The sequence below is a fragment of the Pipistrellus kuhlii genome, unplaced genomic scaffold, assembly GCF_014108245.1.
Source record: "Pipistrellus kuhlii isolate mPipKuh1 unplaced genomic scaffold, mPipKuh1.p scaffold_m20_p_17, whole genome shotgun sequence".
Taxonomy (NCBI): Eukaryota; Metazoa; Chordata; class Mammalia; order Chiroptera; family Vespertilionidae; genus Pipistrellus; species Pipistrellus kuhlii.
In genome coordinates, this window is record NW_023425482.1 from 15,376,075 (window position 1) to 15,403,811 (window position 27,737).

Sequence of the window (27,737 nt, forward strand, 5' to 3'; positions counted from 1 at the left end):
AAACGTATTTCCGCTCCGCCTTTGAGAAAACGCACAGAACGCTTAAAGCGGCAACGACCATCCCAGCAGGCCCCGCCCCTCCTTAGAACCCCGCCCACCGAGGCCCCGGGCGTCCTTGCGATTGGTTCCCTTCCCTGCGCCGTCCGTTGCCGTGGAGACCAAGGCTATGGCAACCAGGAGAAGCCAAACTTGCTCATCCCTTCCCTACCGCCAAGGGCTCTCTCCGCGCAGAGCTCCATGGCGCTCTACGAGCTCTTCTCTCAGCCGGTGGAGCGCGGCTACCGCGCGGGGCTCTGCTCCAAGGCCGCGCTGTTCCTGCTGCTGGCCGCCGCGCTCACCTACGTCCCGCCGCTGCTGGTGGCCTTCCGGAGCCACGGTGAGCCTCCCTGCCCGCGCCGGTGCCCCCAGGTCCGCGGCATCAGCGCCGGCCTTCCTGACATCCTACCCCCCGCCTTCCCGCCCTTTTTACCTCAGGGTTCTGGCTGAAGCGGAGCAGCTACGAGGAGCAGCCGACGGTGCGCTTCCAGCACCAGGTCCTGCTGCTGGCCCTGCTAGGGCCGGAGCGCGGCGGCTTCCTCGCCTGGAGCACGTTCCCCGCCTTCAACCGGCTGCAGGGGGACCACCTGCGCGTCCCGCTCGTCTCGGTGCGTGGTTCCCGCCGAGGCCTCGCTGCCCACCGGGCCTGGGGAGAGGTGGCAGGGGCGGGAGCGCGGGTATGGTCTTCAGGGTCCCTCGATCCCACGGAAGGTTGTGACCACAGACAGGCTCAGTGGTTTGGACAGATGCTTAACTTGCTGGGGAGTACACCTCTTATTTCACTCGATCTCTCCAAGCTGCCCATCACCCCGAGAAAGTGAGCAGCCGCTGGCAGCGTGCTACCCGGCACCGAGTCCAGGAGCCTGCGGCCGCCGGTGTCCGTCAGGCAGACCCGTCCTTTCCGTGGGCTGCCCGGTAGAAAGGTGGTCGCGAAAGCTCCTTTTTTGGGGTCCTGGAGGACCAGCGGTGTTCTTACTGCCACCCTTAGTGCTGCTGGAACGGTGCATTCAAACCTTCGGAACGGAAAGAGCAGGCATTTGTATGCAGACCTGACCCTGGGAAGCCCGGGCCCCGATTGGTTGAACGTCCTCCGGGGACGGCCCTCCTGCCTCCCGGGTTTGTCTTATTAGATGCTGCTGCTCCATCTTGCAGCTGTCTGTCCAGAGTGAAAAGGAAGCATTTTACGGTCTGTAGTTCAGTATTCGGTTCTGGTGAGTGAGTGCTTCCTTTGCAAACACTCCCTTTCTGCTCATGTTTTGAAAACATTTTTCCTCTAGAAATATAAAAATTCTGGCTTTCCTTCTTCCAAAGTTTAATCTCAGTAAACATCCCTGAGATGATTGGCCTGCAAGCCAAACTTGTGTAGCTTGGGGGGAAAGGGGGGATTCAGACTTTTCCCAGCAATTAAATAAAATGGAGGGGGAAATTAAATCTGATTAGTTATATGAATAACAACACACAAAATGCAATTCAAATTTTTTTCTGATTACTTTAAATTTTCTTATATATTTTTTTCTGATTATAACATTGCATGCTTATTGTAAAATGTTAATGACATAAAATTAAGGCTCAGTTTCAGATATGTATCAATACTTGTTAATCAACCTTATTCTTTTTAAGATCTACAAGGTATTTCATAATATGAAACAACTGGAATGGATTTATCTCTGTTAATGGATATTTTATTTGGTGTCGCTTTTCACTATTAGAATATTGCAATGAAGAAGTTTTTTTAAAAATATATTTTATTGATTTTGTACAGAGAGGAAGGGAGAGAGATAGTCAGAAACATCGATGAGAGAGAGTCATGGATCAGCTGCCTCCTGCACACCCCCCACCGGGGATATGCCCGCAACCAAGGTACATGCCCTTGACCGGAATCGAACCTGGGACCCTTCAGTCCCCAAGCCGACGCTCTATCCATTGAGCCAAACTGGTCCCGGCGCAATGAAGGAGTTTTTAAAAATATGTTTTTATTGATTTTACAGGGAGATGGATTGAGAGAGAGAAACATTGAACATTGATTGGCAGCCTCCTTCATGCTCCCCACCTGGGACGGAACCCTTCCCAGCATGTGCCCTGACCGGTAATCAAACTGGTGACCTCTTGCTCTATCCTGTTTGGCTCAGTATATAGAGCATTGGTCTTCAGACTGAAGGTCCTGGGCTCAGTTCTGGTCAAGGGCAGATGCCCAGGTTGTGAACTCGAAATCAATAAAAAATATATTTTTTTTTAAATCTTAAAAAAAAAAAAAAACAGGAATGGTGACCTCTTGGTTCTTGGGTCGATGCTGAAACATTGAGCCACACTGGCCCAGGCATGAACTAGATTTTGAATAAACATCAAATTGTGAGGAATTTCAATAAAAGCTGATTGTTGAAATTATATAAGTAAATAGAAAACTAAGCAAGCAAATAAAATAATTAATAACTTTAGCGAAATAAAAATAAGGGAAAAGTGAGAAAGGTCATTAAAGCTGTGAATAGGATTTACAGTCAAATAAGAGTTTAACTCTACTGGTGGGCTGGGAAGGTTATGTGTGGTGGAGGCTGGTGGGTGGTGCATTTTATAATTGACTAGCAGCCCTGTGCAAGAAGCCAATTGCCAGCAGGTCGCTGCAGCCCTCCTCTAGCTGCCCCGTCCTCTTGTAGCTTCCCTAGGCCCCTATCATAGCTTGTTGTCCTGCCCCGTCCTGTAGCTCTCCGTTGCCTGCTTGTAGTTCGCTGCTCCACTCCTGCATATCCGTGATCCAGTCATTATGAGGGTAATTAGCATATTCCTCTCTTATATAGTATGATATCTTAGACTCATTGAAATACAGGCAGTAAGGATCTGATGAGTCTAAAAGTCCTGAAGTACTGGTTCCTACTTTGCAGGAGACCCCAAGATAAGGACACCAGATCGTCCCGCTTTGGGCAGGACAGTCCCAATTTCTAACACATTTTCCCGCGTCCCACAGCGTTTTAAAAAAAAGTCCCGACTTTTGGAAAGGTTGGAAAGACTCTTTCCTGATCTGGTCACTTACCCAAAGAGTATTTTCAGCACAAGAAGAAAAAAATAGGCCGAGACCATGTTGGCCCAGTGGATAGAGCGTCAACCAGTGGACTGAGAGGTCCCGGGTTCGATTCCAGTCAAGGGCATGTACCTTGGTTGCAGGCACATCCCCAGTAGGGGGCGTGCAAGAGGCGGCTGATCGATGACTCTCTCCCACTGATGTTTCTAACTCTATCTCTCTCCCTTCCTCTCTATAAAAAAATCAATAAAACATATTTAAAAAATGGAACACTCAAATATATGGTAAAATTAACACTAGTATAAAGTAGGAAGTTAACCTTTAATAAAAAAAAATGTTACTCAACAGAATGAACGATATAAAAAGTGAGATACTTGATGGGGAAAATATTGCAAGTCAGGGCATTTGGAAACAATTGCACTCCTTGATTTATAGCAACTCTTGCAGTCAGGTGGTGCATTGTTTTTAGGTCCTGCGTCAGCTCCAAATCCGCCCTCCTATCTCCGCTTTGTGATGCTCGCACTGAGATGATGAAAACCACATTCTCCTCTGCCCACTGACCCCCTGTTAGGTTCTGCCAATAGGAGGCATGATGAGCCTTGTTCTGGGAGTAGGAAAAAACTAGAAACTGCAACCGGTTGCTACTGCCAGTTGAAGAACCAGTGCTGGGGTGATACAAACAGGAAGGAGTACTAAGTCTTTCCTCCAGCCTTATCCATTCCCCCTCGTGGGCTCCTCCCCCAAAGCTCTGGAGGTACCAGCGTCAGCGGGGCAGCACTTCCTTCTTGAGGGGAGGTCTGAGTCCCAGCTCCGGGAGGCAATGACAGCCTCTTCCCTTCCTGCTCCAGCTGCAGGCACGGGAGCATAGAATGTAGCCCACCTTGCCAGCCTTAGTGAGATTCTAACTTGGTGACAGGTTATTGTGGGAGATGCACCTTTTGCATCATCTTTTTTCCCCATTACTACCGTGTTTCCCTGAAAATAAGACATCCTCCAAAAATAAGACCTAGCGCATGGAAAGATAAGACATCCCCTGAAAATAAGACCTAGCGCAACTTAGGGAGAAAAAATTAATATAAGAGACTGTCTTATTTTCGGGGAAACAGGGTAGTTGTACTAATAAATCCCTTCACCTCCCTGAACCTTGATTTTCTCATTTATACAATGAGGATAATACTTGCTCTGCTTACCTTAGACTTATTTTAAAGATCACATGAATTGCTTTTCTCTCCCACACTGTGTTGGGGTCTGTATTCTTGCAATTCCCTCCTACCCACTCTCCTCCCTTGCAAGTTGAGACGTTTGATCTTTTTTTTTTCCTGTGAATCCTAAGGACCCAGAAGGCATAGATCCACCCCAGAGAGTTAACTTGACTTTTTGTCTTCCAAGTCTTCCCAGATACCAACTGAGGAAGATTCACAGAAAGACAGGGCAGCCTCTTTTCTATCCTCATCATAATTGCCAATACATAATTGCCTCAGTAACTTGATCGTCAGCCCGAGTAACAGATATCCCTCCGCTGCACCTGCGAAGTTGACGGACTAAGACAGAGAAAATAGTATCCAACAGAAGACAGAGGGCAGGGTTCTCTATAACAGGGCCTGGGATAAGGACATCATTGTCCAGAAGGAAAGAAGCCATTGAAAGTTTCTGAAAACTGAGATAACTCCATCTTAAAAGGACCTTATTAGCCTGAAAAAAAGAACAAAGAAAATCTTTCCCTTGCATAATGGTATTGGCGGGAAGAAAAATGAATCAGTAGATGGGAATTCAGATGGGGATGTTGGTCCACCATAGTAAAATCCCTCTGGGAACCTAACTCTGGGAAAGGATCAGTTGTAGCAACAAGATCCGGAGTGTGCCAAGGAATGGTATCAGCAGTGATCACATTTCAGTGACCATCCTTTCCTGCTAGTCGTATTAGGATCCCTATGAGGCAAGACTATGGATGACAAGATTGGATACCAGTGTTTGTGTTTGTTTGTTTTTATGAGCTGTAATTTGTCTTTTTCTCTCCTAAGATCTGTTTTCCCTACTTTCATGTAAATAATTTATTTATTTATTTATTTAAATATTTTATTGATTTTTTACAGACAGAGAATTAGAAACGGCGATGAGAGAGAATCATTGATCAGCTGCCTCTTGCACATCCCCCACTGGGGATGCGCCCGAAACCAAGATACATGCCCTTGGCTGGAATCGAACCTGGGACCTTTCAATCCGCAGGCGGATGCTCTATCCACTGAGCCAAACCGGTTTCGGCCATGTACATAATTTATAAATTATCTGTAGTTTTAATGGCTTACTGATTTTCCAGAGCTTCCTCTTTTTTCTTTTTTTTTCTTTAATATATTTTATTGATTTTTTTACAGAGAGGAAGGGAAAGGGATAGAGAGCCAGAAACGATGTGAGAGAAACATCTGATCAGCTGCCTCCTGCACACCTCTTACTGGGGATGTGCCTGTAACCAAGATACGTGCCCTTGACGGGAATGGAACCTGGGATCCTTCAGTCCACAGGCTGACGCTCTATTCACTGAGCCAAACGGGTTTTGGCCAGAGCTTTCTTTTTTGCTTTATTGATTGGTACTAAAAGATGCGCTAGACTTTAAAGTCCTGACAATGATGAGATGCATTCCAATATTGAGAATTTGCAGCAAAGACTGTGGTTAAAAGATGTACTATATAAAAAGAGCTTGGTGTTTTTCTGCTGAATCTGGGGAATGCATAATGATTAGTATTAGTCTTCTTTTCTTGACAAGCAGAAAATAATTCTGATGTGCTACTTAAACTTTTCATTCCAGCCTGTTTATAAAAATGAAAAGAGAAAGATGCCAGCAACAAAGCAAACAAAAAAAGATCAAATGAGACTGAAAAAAGAAAAATACTATCCAGTTGTTTATTGTTATTGCCACTTCAAATTCCTGTTCAGTTTGGCCCTTGAATATTTGAGAAGCACAAGTAAGAAGTTCAGGGGCCATGCACATTGTGTCTCTCTCCAATATTGATCCTTTATACCTAATAATTTTTCTTTTGATGGGGGAGCTAATACCTGTGTATCGCAGGACAGTGGTTCCTTGTGTGTGTACGACGGTAATATGGATTCTTCCCGACTTAATAAGGACCAGGGCCACTGGCCCTCTTTGGGTTTCCTAGACCAGAGAAGAAGACAGGAACCAGGACGGGAAAATGGACATGTTACATTTTAAACTGGAGCTTCCCCTGCAGTCCACGGAGCATGTTCTTGGTGTGCAACTCATCCTGACTTTCTCCTACCAATTGCATGTGAGTCGATTCCTGGGGGAAGCCTGTCCTCTCCCTTTTGTCTTTTATTAGTGCAGATCCCTCTTTCTGATTTCCTAGGAAAACCCACACTGTAGAAAAAAAGGCTCTTTTCTGAGGTGCAGTTTGGGATTTAACTTGGGCAGATCAAATGGTTTTCATTAGGGCCATGTTAATTTATACAAGCTAAGAATAGCTCAGAGTTCTTCCCGGGTGGCTAAGCCAGGTATGTGGGGGACCACGAGGTGACGCTTAGAACCCAGAGCCCTTATCTGACTGAAACTCATCCTGTCTCTCCCTCTAATGACTTCAGAGGATGTCGACATTCGTGATGCAGAGCATGGCATTTCTTCAGTCCTCCTTTGCCATTCCGGGGTCCCAGTTATATGTGAACGGAGACCTGAGGCTGCAGCAGAGGCAGCCCCTCAGCTACGATGGCCTAGACGTTCGATACAACGTAAGGATGCTTCTCCTTGTCCACCTCCTTTTATTTGTATACGTTAGTGTTTACCAGTTCTTTGAAGAGGGAGAAATGGAAGTGGAAATAGCATTTTTCTGTAGGGGCACAAGAGAGGATTTCTGAGGCATTCCTGCCATGAATTCTTTCAGAATATGGAGAGGGACGTGCCTGTATTTATATCTAGAAAGAAAGGGGGAGGGGGGAGAGAGAAATGTTTGTTTTTCATCTAAGAACCAAATATTTATTGCTTTTGGATGTGTGTGTGCGCACACACACACACACACACACACACACACACACACTTTAAGTGATCTTTTTTTAGTTCATGTAAAACATTTCAAAAATAATACTAACAGCCCTAACCAGTTTGGCTCAGTGGATAGAGCGTCAGCCTACAATAAAATATATATATTTTAAATAATAATACTAACAACCGATTATTTGAGCAATAATCCTGAGTTAAGAGGTTTAAATATATTATCTTGTTTAATCATCACAGCAACCTCAGGAGATGCCTACTCAGCCGTTTCCCAGCTCGCCGGCTGCTTGTCCTGTCATTGCCCCCTTGCTCCATTGTGCTGTTCTTTATATCCGCAAAGTGGCTCCTGCCTCAGGGCTTTTGCACAGGCCTTTCCCTCTGCCAAGGGTCCATGTAGCTTATTCTGCCACTCCCTTCACTTTCTTCTTCAAATGCCTCTGAACACAGTCCTTCCCTGACACTTCTTTCTAAAATAGCATTCCCCTCTCTCTCCGTCATTCCTCACCTAAGTTGACAGTTGTATTTACACCTGAAATATTAAAGATATGTTATCAGTTTATTTGCTGTTCCCCTCAATAGTAAGAGCGCGACACCTATACTTTCACCCCAGTGCCTAACACAGTGCCGGCACACTATGCAGTAAGTACTCCGACAGATTTGTTGAAAGAATGAACTCATTTCACACTCGAGGAAACTGGGACTTACAGGGATTAATTAATTTTGCCAAAGTGCCACAGCATGAAAGCAACAGAGCATGAATTGTGTGTCTAAGGCCAGAACTGATTCATTTAAACACTTTTTCCTGCTAACCTTTATTATATCCCAGGGAGGGGGGGGGCCATATAAGTTGGGCTGGGCTACTTTTGAAAAGGAAAGCGGAACTTTATTAGTTACTTCAGGTCTGTTCCAGACAAACTAGGATACATGGTCACCCTAGCTATAATCAAGGTCAGTTTTTTAAAGGAGGACTATAAAATATAAACAATATGGCGCTTTTTTTTTTTTTTTTTTACATGGAAAAGATCTTTGCTTTTTTGTGGAGAGGGGGTTTTCAGCTTTATTGAGGTATAATTGACAAAATTGTAAACTATTTAAAGTATACATCATCATGATTTGATAGAGGAATACATTGTGAAAGGATTCCTTTCAATTAGTTAACACATCATCACCACACATTTATCTTTTTTGTATATGTATGAGAACAATTAAGTTCTACTGTCTTAGCAAATTTCAATTACTTAGTACAGTATTATTAATTGTAGTCATCATGTTATACATTAGATCAGTGGTTCTCAACCTTTCTAATGCCGCAACCCTTTAATACAGTTCCTCATGTTGTGACTCCCAACCATATTATTTTTGTTGCTGCTTCATAACTGTAATTTTGCTACTGTTATGAATCATAATGCAAACATCTGTGTTTTCCAATGGGCGTAGGCAATCCTGCTAGTGGTTTTCAACCTGTCTCGATCCACAGTTTGAGAACTGCTGCTATAGAGCCTAAGACCATCTCGGAAAACACAGGTATTTACATTACAATTCATGAACAGTAGCAGAATTTCAGTTATGAAGTAGCAACAAAAATAATGTTATGGTTGGGGGTCACCACAATATGAGGAACTGCATTAAAGGGTCGCGGCATTAGAAAGGTTGAGAACAACTGCATTAGATCCTCAGACTATTCATCTTATAGCTGAAACTTTGTACCTTAACCCTTTCCCTATTGCTCCCGGCTCCCAGCCCCTGGCAACCAATTTTCTATTATACTCTGTTTCTCTGAGTTTGATTTTCTTTAATTTAGATTCCACATATAAGTGAATACCATGCAGTATTTATCTTTCTCTGTCTGGTTCATTTCATTTAGCATAATGCCTTCAAAGTCCATCTATGTTGTTGCAAATGGCAGGAGTTCCTTCTTTTTTCATGTTTGAATATCTTCTTTAATCATATCTTCTTCATTCATTCATTCATTGATAGACACTTGTTTCCATATCTCGGCCATTGTAAATGATGTTGCAGTAAACACGGGAGTACAAATATCTCTTTAATATTCTGTTTTCCTTTCCTTGGGATATATACTCAGAAGAGGGATTTCAGGGTCATGTGGTAGTTATATTTTTAATTTTTTAAGCTGTCTCCATACTGTTTTCTATAGTGCCTGCACCACGTTACAGCCTACCAACAGTACACAAGGGTTCCCTTTTCCTTGTATTCTTGCCAATACTTGTTATCTTGTCTTTTTGGTAACAGGCTTTAAGTAATACCTCATTGTGATTTTTGATTTGCATGTCCTTGATGATTAGTGATGTTGAGCACCTTTTCATGTGCTTGTTGGCCATCTATAGATCTTCTTTAGAAAAATGCCTATTTGATTCCTCTGCATGTATAAAATATATATATATATATTATACATATATACATTTATACAAACATAATTTCAGAGGGGAAGGGAAAGAGAAAGATAGAAACATCAGTGAGGAGAGAGAATTGTTAATTGGATGCCTCCTGCATACCCCCTATTGGGGATCAAGCCCACAACCCAGGCATGTGCCCTGACTGGGAATCAAACCGTGACCTCCTGGTTCATAGATTGACGCTCAACCACTAAGTTTGAGCCGGACTCTTTGTCCATTTTAAAAGTCAGATTATTTTACTATTGTGTTATGTGAGTTCTTTATGTATTTTGGATATCAACCCCTTACCAGGTATATTATTTGCTAATATTTTCTCCCATTCTGTAAGTTACCTTATTTTGTTGTGCTTTGCTACGCTATTGACTTGACATAATCTCACATATTATTTTTGCTTTTGTTGCTTGTACTTTTGATATAAAATACAAAAAATCATTGCCAAGATTGATGTCAAGGAGCATACCACCTATGTTTTCTTCTAGCTTTACAATTTCAGGTTTTAAATTAAGTTTAATCCATTTTTAATTTATCTGCATATATGATGTAAGGTAGGAGTCTAGTTTCATTCTTTTGTATGTGGCTGTCCAGTGTTCCTAACACCATTTATTGAAGCGACTATACTTTCCCCACTGAATGTTTTGCTCTTTTGTCATAAATTAACTGACCATATATTGGTGGGTTTATTTCTAGATTCTCTATTCTCTATTTTATTCCATTGATATGTGTCTGTTTTTATGCCAATACCATACTGTTTCAGTTACTATAGTTTTGTAATATAATTTTATTTTTTCTCCCTCTTTTTATTTATTTTGACATATTTTGATATGTCCATAAACTTATAAGTGCAATTATCACTAAACCAAGATACACAGGAATTTACTTCATTCCGGGGGTGAGAGGAGGGTCTCAATCTTACAGTGTTAGAAGAATAAAATACATTTGTCATAGTATACATTATCATATTCCCTTAAGCAGGGATTAAGGTTTTTATTTATTTTTATTTTTAAGAATATATTTTATTGAGGGATAGAGAGTTAGAAACATCGATGAGAGAGAATCATCCTGATCGAATCAAACCCGAGACCTTTCAATCCACAGGCTGATGCTCTATCCACTGAGCCAAACCGGTTTTGGCTGGAGAAGGTTTTTAAATTAAAATACTTTCTGGATTACTTCTGTCTGTACATTCAGAAACTATCATTATTTCACTGGCTACACACAATTATCCCATCATACAAAAAAACCTCAGTTGTATCCTAAGGTCTGTTTAAGTCCTTAGTAAACTAGTAAATTGCAATTTAATTAGCAAGCTATAAATCAGAACAATGTAGAAATTCTGCAGTTGAATTGTATTTCCTGTCTGTAGTATTGCTGCTATTAAATCTATTTTTTCCATGTATTAGAAGAAAAACAAAGCATTGATAGTCAAAATAAGATTTTCATTGTTGCAGTACATGATAGAATATATGAGAAAAGGAAGAGTTCCTAACGTCATGACAATCTTTATGAACCTTTACTAATGTAAAGGTTAAGGATTATTGTTTGTATATATTTGGAAAGGAATAAGAAACAAAGGCAGGTGGTTAGGACAGGCATATAAAGGGAATGCTGAGACTATATTACAATTATATTTATTTTTTACAAAAACTGATCTGAAGCTAGCTGTTAGTATAAATTCAACCTGATAATTTATTTGTGAATAAAGCTAGTTTTTTGTGTGTGTTTTTTAATCCTCACCTGAGGTAGTGTCTATTGATTTTAGAGAGAGAGGAAAGGAGATCAGCTGCTCCCCATATGTATCCTGACCAGGAATCGAACCTGCAAACTTTTTGGTGTACAGGACAGTGATCTAACCAACTGAGTTACATGGCAAGGGCAATAAAGCTAGGTTGGTGAGAAACAGTTTAATTCTTTCCTTTTAAACATAAAGAAACTTGAGAGTGAAACCAAGATGGTGGCCTAGGCAAACACCTTTACTGCTGCCTCGCACAACAATTTCAAAACTTCAACTGGAAGACAGAGAAGACATAGTCCAGAACCTCTGAAAAACTGGCTAAGTGGAAATTCTACAACTAGAAGGAAAGAGACTCAGAGGAGCCCTGGAGGTGTGGAGACCAGCGCATGCGGAAAGGGTGGGTGGCTGAAGACGCGGCTGGCTTACTCGCCACACGTGGAGAGGGCAGGCAACACGCACGTGGCTAGCTGGCTAGCTTTTTCATCTGGGAGGGAAATAAAACCTCCTGACTGCACTACAATCCAGCCCCAGTACCCAGACTCATTTGGAGAGAAACTGGACTGTCTGGCAGCGGGCGAAACCTGAGAGTAGCCTTCTCTCAGAGGTGCGTGCAGCCACTGCCATGGGACACTGAGACACGGGCCTCTTAGGGGCGGGCTGACTGGAAACCTTGGCTATCTGCTTCACTCTGAGACTCCATCCCATCCAAGCTGAGCACAGAAGCCCTCTCAGCAAGACACTGCTGATCCTCACAGCCCATTGGCCTGGAGGTCATCTCCCCCCAGTGATACCAACAACAATCAGGCTTCATCTCCCCCCAGTGATACCAACAACAATCAAGGCTTAACTACAACAAGACTGCACACACCAGGGTGCACCAAGAGTGTCCACCTCAGGTAACTGGGGAGGCTGAGCTACTGGGTCCTGCTAGAACACCTAGCACACAAAGCCACTCCATCAACTCAGGGAAGCAGCTAAAATGTGGAGACAAAGAGGCAGGCCACAAATGAAGTAAATGGAGGAAAGCAAAAGACCGGATATGGAATTCAAAACCACGGTTATAAGGTTTTTCAAGAATTTCCTAGAAACGGCCTATAAATTTAACAAGACCCTCGAGGATATGAAAAAGGATCAACTAGAAATTAAGCATACACTGACTGAAATAAAAAATATTATACAGAGACTTAAAAGCAAACTAGAGGATCGCAAGAATCAAGTCAAAGATTTGGAATACAAAGAAGCAAAAAACACTCCTCCAGAAAAGAAAAAAAGAATCCAAAAAGTTGAAGATAGTGTAAGACACCTTTAGGACAACTTAAAGCGAACCAACATCAGAATTATAGGGATGTCAGAAGAAGAGAGAGAGCAAGATACTGAAAACATTATTTTGAAGAAATAATGACTGAACACTTCCACCACCTGGTGAAAGAAATAGACTTACAAGTTCAGGGAGCGCACAAAACCTCAAACAAAAGGAATCCAAAGAGGACCACACCAAGACACATCATAATTAAAATGCCAAGAGCAAAAGACAGAAAATATTAGAAGCAGCAAGAGAAAAACAGTTAGTTACCTACAAGGGAGCACCCATAGGATTGTCAGCTGATTTCTCAACAGAAACTGCAGGCCAGAAGGGAATGGCAATAAATATTCAAAGTGATGAATAGCAAGAAAATACAACCAAGATTACCCAGCAAAGCTATCATTCAGAACTGAAGGTCAGATAAAGAGCTTCATAGATAAGAAAAAGCTAAAGGAGTTCATCACCACCAAACCAGTATTATATGAAATGCTGGAAGGTAGTCTTTAAGAAGAGAAAGAAGAAAAATATAGAGATAAAAATTATGAACAACAAATATATATCTATCAATAAGTGAATCTAAAACCCAAGGGAGCCAAAACTGGTTTGTCTCAGTGGATAGAGCATCGGCCTGGGGACTGAGGGATCCCGGTTTGATCCTGGTCCGGGGCACGTACATTGGTTGTGGGCACATCCCCAGTAGGGGGTGTGCAGGGGGCAGCTGGTTGATGATTCTCTCTCATCGATGTTTCTAACTCTATCCCTCTCTCTTCCTCTCTGTAAAAAAATCAATAAAATGTATTTTTTTAAAAGAATTCTTTAAAAAATAATAAAATAAAATAAAACCCAAGGGTATAAAAAAATCTGATGAACTATTAACTGGTAAATATAATAGAATCAGGGGCATAGAAAGGGAATGGACTGACAATTCTCGGGAGGAAAGGAAAAAGGGGGAGTGCAGGAAGAGACTAAACAAAAATGGTACACCTATGGATGAGGACAGTGGGGGGAGGGGAGTAAGGGCAGAGAGTGGAGTAGTGTAACCTGGTGGAGGGGAGCTATGGGGGGAAAAAAGAAACAATTGTAATAATCTGAACAGTAAAGATTTATTAAATTAAAAAAATAATAAAATAAACAAACTCATAAGGAATTTTAAAGGTAGTAGGCCAGAAAATGCAACAGTAACTCCTATACTGAGACATGTGTTAAAATACCGTATTTTTCGGACCATAAGACGCACTTTTTCCCCCCCAGAAGTGGGGGGGAAAAGTCCCTGCGTCTTATGGTCCAAATATAGCCTACACATATACTTTAAAAAAAAAAGTATTTTTACTTGCCCGGCTCTGTGTGGTCTCTGTGTGCTTGCCCGGCTCTAAAATGGTTCTAAATGCTGCTGTTTACTTTACAGGGTTGATTACATGTGTTTATGACTGTGATGTTGGGTTTTAATGCACATAAAATATTTTAGGACACTATTTGTTTCAGAATCTTTTTTTCTTCATTTCCCTTCTCTAAAAACTGGTGCGTCTTATGGTCTGGAGCATCTTATGGTCCGAAAAATACGGTACTTATCAGCCTATATAATCCAATTGGATTTTGGTATTTTTAAAAAAGCCATTTTATAAGAGCTATTACATCTAGAAGTGAAGAAAATAAATTATATGCCCTCCCCCCACCCCCAGGATATTGTTTAACCTTTAAAGCATCAAAAGCTATATAATATCTTATGCAAATTAATGAGTGTTCTTACAGAAATAGTATAGTTTGGGACCGATATTATGCTATATTTATGGTACTAGGCACAAGAATATGCATATCAATTAGGCATTTTCAGTCTAATTAGTCTCTAAAGTCATTTAATTGTTGGCACCATATAATAATTGGAGTGCATTTTGATACTTAAGTCATCGATTGTAGAGAGCAGGAAGCAGGATGATATAGTAATAGGGTTTGTATCAGACGATCACAGTGTTGAACAAATCTCTTCTATGAACTCGGTGATTGCTTTTTCTGTTGGTCATCCAAAGATGTTTGATTTGCTTGTTCCATATTCACATTTTCTCCAGTTGTAGGCGTCGATATTTCTTCATCTACCTCACTTAGTTCTTTTGAAACTAATTGCCTAGCTAATTTAAGGCTAAGTCCTTCATTGTCATGAAGCTTCCTTTTTATTTCAAACTCTAGCTGTTTTTCATTAGCTGCTCTGGTACTTTTCTGAAGCTTTTCTTCCCCATTTCCTATAGAGCACCTGAAAAAGAATAAACAGCAGGTAGCCAATAAAGACTTTTTACTTTCAGGTGAGAGGTCACTGTCTTCATCTCCACTGCTTTCTTGTTCGTGAATCAAATACTTCGGCTTGGAGCCTTTAGCGGCAGCTAATTTCCTAGCTAACATGTCTGGGTTCAGGGCTTCAAAGTTTTCCGAAGCGAATACATCTTCGTCGTCACTATCTATGCTATTGTCTGGAGTGCTTGGCCCGTCTACTTTAATTATGTCCTCGTCTTCTATATAATAGGTCGCCAGGATGTTCATTTCATCCCACCTCTGGGATTTTTTACTCAGCACGTCGCTGCTCTTGTGCCGCGGGTCCTGCATCGCCGAGGGCACCAGGGAGCAAGCGAGAGAGCTCTTGTTCTTCAGGATCCCCTTCACGGGCTGCTGCGAGGCCGAGGTCGTCATGGCCTGCTGCGAGGTTGCCATGGCCAGCCGCGATGGTGGGCGTCAGGGTCGCTGGTTGGTGCGCTGGGTCCAGGAAGGAAAGGGCTAGGGGGCAAACGGGGGACTGGCCAGGCAGCCGCCGAGCCCACCAGGGGCTACAGCGCTGCCCCTGCTGTCACGGAGACCGCGTTTGGCGTCGTCTTCACGACACAAGGACTCCGACCCCGACGCGCTGCTTCCTGCGCTGGCCGCTGGGTGCGCCCTTGGCCAAACCAACGCGCTTGCTTGATCAGAGAAGCCCGACAGCCTAACAGTGTTTCCCAAACTTCTCTCATGGTGAGAATCACCTGGTAGGGTTGTTAAAATACAGATTCCTGAATCCCAACTAAGAAGTGCTAACCTAGAATTTTTGGGAACATATAGGTAAAATTGTATACTTAAGTATTTTGGGGAACATATAGGTAAAATTGAATTTTGGGGAACATATAGGTAACATTGAATTTTTGGGAACATATAGGTAAAATTGTATACTTAAGTATTTTGGGGAACATATAGGTAAAATTGAATTTTGGGGAACATATAGGTAACATTGAATTTTTGGGAACATATAGGTAAAATTGTATACTTAAGTATTTTGGGGAACATATAGGTAAAATTGAATTTTGGGGAACATATAGGTAACATTGAATTTTTGGGAACATAGACATAAAATTGAATTTTGGGGAACATATAGGTAGAATTGAATTTTTGGGAACATATAGGTAACATTGAATTTTTGGGAACATAGACATAAAATTGAATTTTGGGGAACATATAGGTAAAATTGAATTTTTGGGAACATATAGGTAACATTGTATACTTAGTTTAGCACTTCTTAGTTGGGATTCAGGAATCTGTATTTTAACAACTCCACCAGGTGATTCTCATCATGAGAGAAGTTTGGAAAACACTGGCCTATAATATACAATAGTTTAAATCAGGAAGTTTGATGCCTTCAGCTTTGCTCGTTCTCAAGATTGCTTTGGTTATTTGGGGGTCTTTTGTGATTCCAGATATTTTTAGGAATTTTTTTTTTTTTTTTTTTTTTTTTTTTACACATCTGTGAAAAATAACACTGGGATTTCTATAGGGATTCCACTGATTCTGTAGATAGCTTTGGGTGGTGTGGGTATTTTAACAGCATTGATTCTTTTTTTTTAAACTTTTTATTTATTTATTTATTTTTTTTTATTGATTATGGTATCACATAATTGTCCTCCTCCCCCCATTCCCATCCCAAACTCCTCCCTACATATGTCCCCTCCCCCCTGCTGTCCATGGCCACTGACTAGGCCCATATGCATGCACACAGGTCCTTTGGTTGGTCTCTTCCCCTTACCCCCACCTTTCCCTCTGAGGTTTGAGAGTCTGATCGCTGCTTCTCTTTCTCTGGGTCTGTTTTTGTTCATCCATTTATGTTGTTCATTATTTCCAGCATTAATTCTTTTAACACATGAACACAGAGTAACTTTCCATTAATTTGTGCCTTCTTCAGTTTCTTTTATCAATGTCTTATAGGTTTTCAGTGTACAGCTATTTCACCTCCTTGGTTAAATTTATTTCTATGTATTTTATATTACCTTTGATGAAATGTAATGGGATTTTTTTTTGTAATTTTTCTTTCTAATACTTCGTTGTTAGTGCTTTTGCATACCGATTATGTATCCTGCAACTTTACTAATTCATTTATAAGTTCTAACAGTTTCTTTGGTAGAGTCCTTAGGGTATTTTATTATGTAATATTGTGTCATAGGCCAATGGTGACAACTTTACTTCTTCCTTTCCATTTGGATGACTTTTATTTCTTTTTCTTGCCTAATTGCTCTGGCTGGGGCTTCCTCTACTCTGTTGAATAAAAGTTGTGAGAGTTGGCATCCTTGTCTTTTTCCTGATCTCAGAGGAAAATTTTTCAGCTTTTCACCATTGAGGATGATATTAGCGGTGGGCTTGTCAGATATGTCCTTTATTCTATTAAGATATGTTCCCGGAGAATCCAAGATGGCTGCACAGGTAAACACCTAGCCGCAGCCGCACACAACAATTTCAATAAAATACAACTAAAATATAAAATGGACATTACCTAGAACTACAGGAAAGTCGACTGACTGGAAATTCTACAACGAGAAGCAAGGAGAAAACCAGAAGGAAGAGCAGAGGAGCTGTAAAAGCCTAAGGTACAGAGACACGCGGCGCGCGGAGAGGACGGAGCCCGAATGGAGGGAGGCTGAGTGCCTGGCTGGCGTTCCCTAGCGGGAAGGAGATAAAAGCTCCGACTGTGCTGGGCCCCAGTTCTGACTGCTCTGAACCCCAGTTCTAGGCCAGACCCCAGGACCCAGGCTCATCCATAGGGAGCTGGGCTGTAAGGCAGAACCCCGGGGGAGTGGCGAAAGGAGGTCCCGGAGGCGCGCACATTGCGCCAGAGAAGGGATGGTTGGCTGTGCCGTGGCATTGCCCTGACGGGAAGGAGACAGGGGCTCCAGACTGCTCTGAACGCCACCTCCAATCCCACTTCCAACTGAACTGAACCCCAGATCCGGGCGCATTGGGGGAGAGCCTAGACTGTTTGGTAGCAGGTGAAAATCGAGGGCACCTTTCTCTCAGAGGCGCTTGCAAGGAGTACTGAAGGACCCTGAGACTCAGGAGCTGCATAGGGTGGGGTTGACAGAAGCCAAGGCTGTAGGCTCCACCCTGAAACTCCGCCCCATCAGGGAAGCTTTGAAAATGCCGAGATGAAATAGATCACAAACGAAAGAAATGGAGGACAAAAAGCGACTGGATATAGAGTTCAAATCTACGCTTATAAGGTTTTCCAAGAATTTCCTGGAAAAGATGGATAAGACCTATGAGGATATGAAAAGGGATCAACTAGAATTAATAAGGAATCAACGAGAAATGATAAGGGATCAACAAGAAATAAAGAATACATTGTCTGAAATAAAAAATATTATACAGAGTCCTAAAAACAGAATGGAAGATCGCAAGAATCAAGTCAAAGATTTGGAACATAAAGAGCCAGAAGACACTCCTCCGCAGAAGCAAGAAGACAAGAGAATTCAGAAAATTGAAGATAATGTAAGAAACCTCTGGGACAACTTTAAGCGAACCAACATCAGAATTATGGGGGTCCCAGAAGATGAGAGAGAGCAAGATATCGAAAACATATTGAAAGAAATAGTGACAGAAAACTTCCCCCACCTGGTGAAAGAATTAGACTTACAAGTCCAGGAAGCGCACAGAACTCCAAATAAAAGGAATCCAAAGAGGACCACACCAAGACAATCATAATTAAAATTCCAAGAGCAAAAGACAAAGAGAGAATATTAAAAGCAGCAAGAGCAAAAAAGGTAGTTACCTATAAAGGAGCACCTATACGATTGTCAGCTGATTTCTCAACAGAAACCATGCAGGCCAGACAGGAATGGCAAGAATATTCAAGGTGATGAATAGTAAGAACCTATAGCCAAAGATAATCTACCCAGCAAAGCTGTCACTCAGAATCGAAGGCCAGATAAAGAACTTCACTAATAAAAAAAAGCTAAAGGAGTTCATCACCACCAAACCACAATTATATGAATTGCTGAAGGGGGTTCTTTCAGAAGAGAAAGTAAATAAAGATAAAAATTATGAACAACAAATACGTAACTATTAAGTGAATCTAAAAACCAAGGAAATTTTAAAAAATCTGAGGAACAATATTAACTGGTGACTATAATAGAATCAGAGGTATGGAAGGGGAGTGAACTGACAATTCTTGGGGAAAAGGGGAGAGGGGGATGTAGGAAGAGACTGAAGATAAACTGTGCACCTATGGATGAGGACAATGTGGGGTGGGGAAAGGGCAGAGGGTGGGATGGGAACCTGGTGGAGGAGAGCAATGGAGGCGGGGGTGAGAGGAACATTTGTAATATGAACAATAAAAATTTATTTTAAAAAAGATATGTTCCCTCTGTACCCACTTTGTTGAGAGTTTTCTGTTTCATAAATGGATGTTTAATTTTGTCAAATGCTTTTTCTGCATCTATTAAAATAGTTTTCTAAAAAATATATTTTTATTGACTTCAGAGAGGAAGAGAGAGGGAGAAATAGAAACATCAATGATCCAAAAGAATCCTACACACACACACACATACACACACACAAAAAAACTCCTGTTTCATAGATTGAGACTCAACCATTGAGCTACACCAGCCGGGCAAGATATCCTTCGTTTTATTAATGTGGTGTATCACATTTATTAATTTGTGGATGTTGAGCCATCATTGCATCCTTGGAACAAATCCCACTTGATCATGGTGTCTGATCCTTTTCATGTACTGTTGAAATTGGTTTGCTAATGTTTTGTTGAGGATTTTGCATTTATGTTCATCAGGAATATTATATTTTCTTATACCTTTTTTACTTTGTGCATGCATTATTCTCTGACCTCAGTGAGCATCTTTGTGACATATTTTAAATTCTTTTTTTAGATAAGTCACTTATCTTCATTTTATTAAGGTCTGTCTCTGGAGTTTTATTTTATTCTTTTGTGTGGAACATATTCCTCTATTTCTTTATTTTCCTTGCCTCTCTGTTGGTTTCTGTGCATTAGGTAAAACATCCCTTTCTCCCAGGCTTGACAGAGTGGACTCATGTAGGAAATTAATCTTACCAATGGGTAGGAGTCACTCAACTAGTTTCTGAATTTCTTTCAGAGGGAATTGCTCCAGGTATAGTTGCAGATTTAGTTCATCAGTTGAGAGGTCAGTTCAGGAAGTTCCTTTGTTGCTATCTTGGAATGGAACCCTTTTTTTTTAATTTCACTTTTTTGTTGTTTTTAAATGATTTCAGCGAAAGGAAGGGAGAGAGAGAAAGAGATAGAAACCTCAATGATGAGAGAGAATCATTGATTGGCTGCCTGCTGCACGCTCCCCACTGGGAACCAAGCTCAAAATCTGGGCATGGACCCTGACTAGGAATCAAACTGTGACCTCTTGGTTCATAGGTCCATGCTCAACCAACCACTGAGAAAAACCAGCCAGGCTATTTTACATTTTTTAATATCTCCCTTAAGTCTTCAGCATTTGAATCCTGCTGAATCCTAGAAACCCATAGCACTTTTTATTCCCACATCAATGGAAATATAATACTAGGGGGCAGGAAGTCATTTCCTTCTCAAAGGATTATATGCTTACTATTTGCATTTTATCCTTTTTCCAAACCTACATTTGAAAGATCACCTAGAGAAGAGCAAGGACAAGACAAAGGAATTGAAAATACGATCTATTTTTTAAAAATATTTATTTTATTGATTTTTTACAGAGAGGAAGAGAGAGGGATAGAGAGTTAGAAACCTTAATAACAGAGAAACATCCATCAGCCGCCTCACACATACCCCCCACTAGGGATGCGCCCGCAACCAAGGTACATGCCCTTGACCAGAATTGAACCTGGAACCCTTCAGTCTGCAGGCCAACGCTCTATCTACTGAGCCAAACAGGTTTTGGCAATATGGTCTATTTTTAAAAATTAAAGAATTTATTTCTCCCATTGGATTGGAGAGAAGTATTTTCTAAATAACTTTAAAACCTATGAAAAGTAGATATTGACCCCTTGTTTCCATCCCACAAGGGGAAAGATTGAGAGTAAATAAATTATTGTAAGACTGGAATAGGTCAAGACCAAGAAGGTGGTCCTGGGTTGGCAGGAGGGTAGAAAGACCAGAGCAGAAGCTGTTTCAGTGCTTACACCAGGTCCTTCTCCCTCCAGGTGTCTGTCATCAACGGAACCAGTCCTTTTGCCTATGACTATGACCTCACACATATTGTTGCTGCCTATCAAGAAAGGAACAGTGAGTAAATTTCATTCAGGTGCTTCACAAAGACTTTCCAGGTTAGTGGGGTCTTTGGAGGGAAACAGAATTGGAATCCTAATCGTGATAAAAATGCCAAAACCAATGAGTGCTCAGTGATGGGAGGAAACAGGCAACCCAGGACTTGTCCTTTTTCCTCCTGATCTAAAGACCCACAATCTACGCAACCACTTCTATGGTCAATCAGGTTAGTGCCAACTAATTGCCATATCTATTCCGCCGCTGGTTTGATGGATTTTCTTTCTTTTAAATAAGCTTCATTGAGGTGCTCCATTTACCATACTTGTAAAAGAAGTCAAAGACAAATTGCCGTTCCTAGTTTTCAGATGGAAATAAGGAATGTGAGTGACTCACCCCATACCAGCAATTGAATTAGGAGAATAGATGCAATGCATCCAAGGTTCTGGCTGTAAGGCAGAGTGTGCCTGTCCCTTACAGAGGTGAGGCTCTTAGGCCATCCCATGCACTTGACTCCTCCTGCTTGGCTGGTTGGGGGCTGAGGTTTTCTCTAAAGGCATGGTAAGTATTGCTTGGCAACCAGACGTCATGGCTGCCACGCACAGACACTTGACAAGTGGGGGGACTGCAGTATTTCTTTCTGATTTTATGTAATACATGAACAGCATTATTCTAAAAATAAGTTTTAAAACTAAAAAAACATTGAAACTAAACTAACACACTACAAATCAAGTTTTTTTTTTTTATTTATTTATTTTTTTTTTAATAAGTTTTTATTGTTCATATTATTACAAATGTCCCCACCATTGCTCTCCTCCACCAGGTTCCCACCCCGCCCTCTGTCCTTTCCCCTCTCCCCATTGTCCTCATCCATAGGTGCACAGTTTATGTTCAGTCTCTTCCCACGCCCCCCTCTCCCCTTTACCCCAAGAATCGTCAGTTCACTCCCCTTCCATTCCTCTGATTCTATTATATTCAACAGTTAATATTGTTCATCATATTTTTTTAATTTCCTTGGTTTTTAGATTCACTTGTTCATAATTATGTATTTGTTGTTCATAATTTTTATCTTTGTTTACTTTCTCTTCTGAAAGAACCCCCTTCAGCAATTCATATAATTCTGGTTTGGTGGTGATGAACTCCTTTAGCTTTTTTTTATTAGTGAAGCTCTTTATCTGGCCTTCGATTCTGAGTGATAGCTTTGCTGGGTAGATTATTTTTGGCTGTAGGTTCTTGCTATTCATCACCTTGAATATTTCTTGCCATTCCCTTCTGGCCTGCATGGTTTCTGTTGAGAAGTCAGCTGACAATCGTATAGGTGCTCCTTTGTAGGTTACTACCTTCTTTGCTCTTGCTTCTTTTAATATTCTCTCTTTGTCTTTTGCTCTTGGAATTTTAATAATGATGTGTCTCGGTGTGGTCCTCTTTGGATTCCTTTTGTTTGGAGTTCTGTGCGCTTCCTGGACTTGTAAGTCTAATTCTTTCACCAGGTAGGGGAAGTTTTCTGTCACTATTTCTTTCAGTATGTTTTTGATATCTTGCTCTCTCTCATCTTCTGGGACCCCCATAATTCTGATGTTGGTTCGCTTGAAGTTGTCCCAGAGGTTTCTTACATTATCTTCAATTTTCTGGATTCTCTTGCCTTCTAGCTTCTGTGGAGGAGTGTCTTCTGGTTCTTTATGTTCCAAATCTTTGACTTGATTCTTGCGATCTTCCCTTCTGTTTTTAGGACTCAGTAAAATATTTTTTATTTCAGACAATGTATTCTTTATTTCTTGTTGATTCCTTATTAATTCTAGTTGATCTCTTTTCATATCCTCATAGGCCTTATCCATCTTTTCTAGGAAATTCTTGAAAAACCTTATAAGCGTAGATTTGAACTCTATATCCAGACGCTTTTTGTCCTCCATTTCTTTCGTTTGTGATCTATTTTGTTGTCGCATTTCGCAGTTACTGATGGGACGCGGTTTCAGGGTGGAGCCTGCAGCTTTGGCTTCCGTCAGCCCCGCCCTATGCGGGTCCTTCAGTGCTCGCTGCTGCCGGCGCCTCTGAGAGAAAGGTGCCCTCGATTTTCGCCTGCTGCCAAACAGTCTATGCTCTCCCCCAATGAGCCCGGTATTGGGGTTCAGTTCAGTTGGAAGTGGAGTTGGAGGTGGCGTTCAGAGCAGTCTGGAGCCCAGGTCTCCTTCCCATCAGGGCAATCTCGCGGCACAGCCGACCGTCCCTTCACTGCGCACCGCTGGGACCTCCTTTCGCCTCTCCCCGGGGTTCCGCCTTACAGCCCGGCTCCCTATGGCTGAGCCTGAGTCCCCGGGGTCTGGCCCAGAACCGGGTTCAGAGAAGTTGGGGGCCCAGCACAGTCGGAGCTTTTCTCTCCTTTCCGCTCGGGAACGCCCGCCAGGCACTCGGCCTCCCTCCTCTCCGGCTCCGTCCTCTCCGCGCGCCGCGTCTCCGTACCTTGGGCTTTTCCAGCTCCTCCGCGCCTCCTTCTGGTTTTTTCCTTGCTTCTCGCTGTAGAATTTCCAGTCAGTCAACCTTCCTGTAGTTCTGGGCAATGTCCGTTTTATATTTTAGTTGTATTTTATTGAAATTGTTGTGTGCGGCTGCGGCTAGGTGTTCACCTGGGCGCAGCCATCTTGGATCCTCTCCAAATCAAGTTTTTTTAAAAAAATTTCTAGTCTTTGTCTATATGCAAATCTCTGTTTTGTTTTGTTTTTTCTTTTCAGTTGATTTCAGAGAGGAAGGGAGAGGGAGAGAGATAGAAACACCAATGATAAGAGAGAATTATAGATTGCTGCCTCCTGCACACTTCACACTGGGGATCAAGCCCACAACCCAGGCATATGCCCTTGACTGGAATCAAACCCAGGACCCTTCAGTCCGCAGACTGATGCTCTACCCACTGAGCCCAAGTTGCCAGGGCTATATGCAAATCTTTTTATATAGCTGCTATCATAATTTAGAGACACTTGAATCCAGTTTATTTCTTTTTGTTGTTGTTGTTAATCCTCACCTGAGGATATTTTTTTCCCATTGGTTTTTAGAGAGAGTAGAGGGGAGGGAGGGTGGGAGAAAGGAAAAGAGAGAGAGAGAGGGAGAGAGGGAGAGAGAGAGAAAGAGAGAGAGAGAGAGACTGATTGATTATTGTAAGAGAGACACGTTGATTGGTTGCTCCCATACATGCCCCAACTGGGGCTAGCGATCAAACCTGTGACCCTTTGATCTGTGGTTGACGCTCTAACCACTAAGAAAAAACAGCCAGGGCTAGTTTATTTCTATTTACTTTGTAATATAAATATTTTTCCAATGCTGCTACAAAGTTTTAATCGGTGTTGTTTTTAGTGGTAGCATAGTGTTCCTTTGCTCAGCCACTCGACAACTACAGAATACATAGACAGTTTCCATATTTTTTTTTAACATAAGTGTTTTGACAAGTATTTTAACAAAGTGTAAGCAACTTTGCACATTCAATTTACTTTTTTCCTTTTAAATCATTCTTAGAGATGAGTTTTGAAGTACAGAATTTGCCTGAGAAGTCAAAAAAGTATTTTCATAGCCCTCAATTTTTTTTTTGTACGTATTTTTTTAATTAGAAAAATCTTAAATATGCTATTATTGATTCCAGAGAGAGGAAGGGAAAAGGAGAGAGTGATAGAAAGATGATGAGAGAGAGTCACCGACCAGCTGCCTCCTGCACACTCCTAGTGCGGATCGAGCTGGCAATCTGGGCATGTGACGTCCTGGTTCATGGGTTGGTGCTCAACCACTGGGCCACACCAGCTGGGCATAGCCCTCGATATTATTTTATTGCCAAAGAGAGCATTTGTGGATTAATTCCTGATTGTATTGCAGTAACCACCATCCTGACTGACCCCAACCCCATCTGGCTGGTGGGGAGGGCTGCCGAAGCTCCATTTGTGATTAATGCTGTCATCCGATACCCTGTGGAAGTCATTTCATATCCTTTCTGTTAAGAAGCCAACAGTAGCTCAGTTTCCAAAAAGGATTCCTCGCTTGTCCCAAGAAGAAACAGATGTGGGAAGCCTTAAGTTGAAATTGCTACAGCATTGCAGCCCCACACAAACCACTCCGTCTGCACTCTTGTCTGCTAGTCATAGGGGGGTGGGGGCTAGGGAATCCATTTCCTGTTCCTGTTTCTTTATGAGCAATTCTTCTAGGTCAGAGTCATCCATATTTATGTCCTCATAATCTTTTAGTATCCCTTTTTATCTTAAAGGTATTTGAAACATTTTTGCCATATCCTGTCTAAACTTACCCGCTTAACATTTACTTAGAAAATGTCATCTGAGACTCCTTAACTGTGTATACTTATCTACCAGGATTCTGGGAAATTATAAAGTTTGCCTGGATCCAGTATGTCAGTATCCTACTTATCTTCCTCTGGGTGTTTGAAAGGATAAAAAGATTCGTGTTTCAAAATCAAGTGGTCACCACAATCCCCGTGACAGCAATGCCCCAGGGAGAACTCTATAAGCAGCACTTATCGTAAGTAGGCCGTGACCGGAAACGAAGCAGGGCCCGGCTACCTCATATTGTCTTCTGAGAACTGCCACCTGAGGACACTTCAGAAAAGGGCCCACGGACATGTGCCAGCATGTGTGTGTTCCCTTACCAGCGACAAAGAAGAGTTCTTTCTAATTTTTCTCTATGCAAATTCCATATTTTCCAAAAATCATCAGAGACCGGTTTGTGGAAAGGTCTGAAAACGCTATAATTTTCTCTCCCGCCCTCCTCTTTTTGGCCCTAGACTTGAATTTCAAGAGAAAACTACCATCAATGTAGACATGTTGGAAAGGGTACCACCTCTAGTCAAGCAGACTTTTGCTTCCTGGAACTGAGAAACACGCTATGCATTTCTTCCCCCTATTGTAACGCACTTTTGACTCTTGAGGGCTCTCAGGACAGATATGCAAATCATTAGCACTTCCCACTCTCAGGCACCTAAATTTCCCATTTGGAACTTTGATTTCCGGGACTGAGAGACCTTTAGCTGGAGGATTGGAGAGAGGGAGTGCTCAGGAACATTTGTGTGCATCCACGTGAGGGTGGGCAACTTGAGGACACTCGGACCATCCACCTGCCCTCAGACTAACAGACATCTTCTGTCATCAGCCCGGCTGAACTGCCCTTGTGTGGCTGGCTCCTTGCCCCGTCTTTTGCTCTCTGTCTGTGCCCCAGGAGTAGCAGGCTGAAGTCAGAAGTGCTGCTTCATTCACAGTCCTCTGGGCCACAGTGGGGGCAATAAGGATTGTAACCGTCGCTTTTCTCTCTGGCCCTCACCCAACAGCCTGGACACTTGCCACTCCTCCTTCTTGACAGCCTCTCCCCCTTCCTAAAAAGGACATGGGTGACAGAGGACCTGTTGTTGGCGTTGGCTCCCTGCCCAACAACCACAGAGTTTATTTGGAGGGCTAGCGGGAAGCCCGGCTCCTTGCATTTCCCTGGACTAAGGAACAGGGTGCCCATCGGAGCAGGCAGCTTTGGGAGGGACGCAAGGAGGTGCGGGGAGGAGGATGCTAGCCCCCGCAGCTCAGACCAGCCTGGCCCATGGCAGAATGGCGAGCAGTCCAGCCACAGGACCCTCATGACTAAGCGAGTGTCTGCAGGAGAAGAGTGCTGGGTCAGGCCTTTGTTACACACAGGAGATTGATTTCTTCTCGCCCTAAGAAAACATGCAGTTTCCCCAAAGGATAGATGGATCTGCTTTATGATCTCGTGATGTCATTGGTACCAAAAACACACGCCCACTATGACCTGGGCTTCATGCCCATTCGTAAACATACTCTTCAGGGTGTGCCTCAGTTTACCTTGGTGATTCAGTTTTTATTTCCAAGCCACCTTTTCTTCCAGGCTGACCAAAATTAGTGTTATGGAAACAAAGCTATTTTGAAGTATTCAAGCACACAGAATCCTAACAGTGGCCCCTCTGGTTTTTCTTTTAAACTTTAGGACTGCTTATTTATACACCTAACTTTTTTTGAGATTTCAATCAATGAAAATTGGTTGCCAAATTTTCTGAATTACCAGAAGATGATGAGATATGGAAAGACAGCTGAAGATGTATAGACATTGCTTTGCATTTTATTTAGTTGTTTTATTGCAAAATTTGTATAACGAACCATGATGTTTCATAACTTTCTAATTAAAATGTTCAAAATGGAGGCTGCATGTGACTTTTCAGAGGGAAGCGTTTGGGAAGGGGAAGCGTGGGGAGGGCAGAGGGAGCATTTCTCCGTTACTCACCAGCAGCCTTGCTTTGCCAGGGTTCTGCTGAAGACCTTGGAGCTTTTGTTAGCTCTTTGGCAAAAGGCCCCTGGTCCAGCCCCAAGTAAATGTGAGTTTTTGGTGGAATCCACATGGCGTGTGGGAACCACAGGCTGGAAAATTACAAGTGTGTCTGATGAATGTCATATTTACAGATCAGATATTTGTAGCTTCTGAACCTGAATCACAGAGTGTAGTTGCAAGAGAAAACGTGAGAAATATACAGGATTTTATCCACGGAGCTTTAACCAGTAGCCAAGACAGGGTTTGAGACACTTACTCACTATTTGGAGGGGGCGATTCCTAATTTTTTGAAATGATTATCCAGTTTCTGTTTGAATCAGGTGAGACCCTTAAGGCCCCACTTGGGTCACATCATTAAAATTAACAGAGAGATTCTATATGGTCCCCTTTCTCTCATGTTCATGATTTTATTTTATTTACTAGAGGCCTG

General features: G+C 42.2%; 2 protein-coding genes across 4 annotated transcripts; one reads left to right on the forward strand and one right to left on the reverse strand.

Annotated features, from left to right (window-relative positions):
* Nucleotides 1–27,180, forward strand: TMEM231 (transmembrane protein 231). Of its 3 annotated transcripts, none has more exons than XM_036441084.2 (7): nucleotides 10–408; nucleotides 449–644; nucleotides 6,205–6,333; nucleotides 6,644–6,787; nucleotides 20,938–21,019; nucleotides 24,851–24,956; nucleotides 25,328–27,180. In XM_036441084.2, exons 1-7 carry the CDS (start codon nucleotides 167–169, stop codon nucleotides 25,506–25,508), a joined length of 1,080 nt encoding a protein of 359 aa, XP_036296977.1. In that variant the 5' UTR covers nucleotides 10–166; the 3' UTR covers nucleotides 25,509–27,180. The 3 variants fall into 3 exon arrangements, with proteins under 3 accessions (XP_045438628.1, XP_036296977.1, XP_036296976.1); XM_036441083.2 differs by having other exon boundaries at nucleotides 29–376; nucleotides 475–644; XM_045582672.1 differs by lacking the exons at nucleotides 20,938–21,019; nucleotides 24,851–24,956; nucleotides 25,328–27,180 and adding an exon at nucleotides 7,290–7,887 and having other exon boundaries at nucleotides 1–376; nucleotides 475–644.
* LOC118720782 (protein phosphatase inhibitor 2) lies at nucleotides 14,469–15,207 on the reverse strand (the record flags this gene model as incomplete). Its single annotated transcript, XM_045582893.1, has 1 exon — nucleotides 14,469–15,207. A coding segment is annotated over one exon (726 nt), but the record flags the coding sequence as incomplete, so codon positions are not given.
* Nucleotides 27,181–27,737: the final 557 nt, after the last annotated feature.

Coding starts and splice junctions, on each gene's coding strand:
- TMEM231 (XM_036441084.2), top strand. CDS start 167: ATGGCAACCAGGAGAAGCCAAACTTGCTCATCCCTTCCCTACCGCCAA. Junction 409..448: donor GCCCGCGCCGGTGCCCCCAG/GTCCGCGGCATC, acceptor ACATCCTACCCC/CCGCCTTCCCGCCCTTTTTA. Junction 21,020..24,850: donor TGCCTATCAAGAAAGGAACA/GTGAGTAAATTT, acceptor ATTGTATTGCAG/TAACCACCATCCTGACTGAC.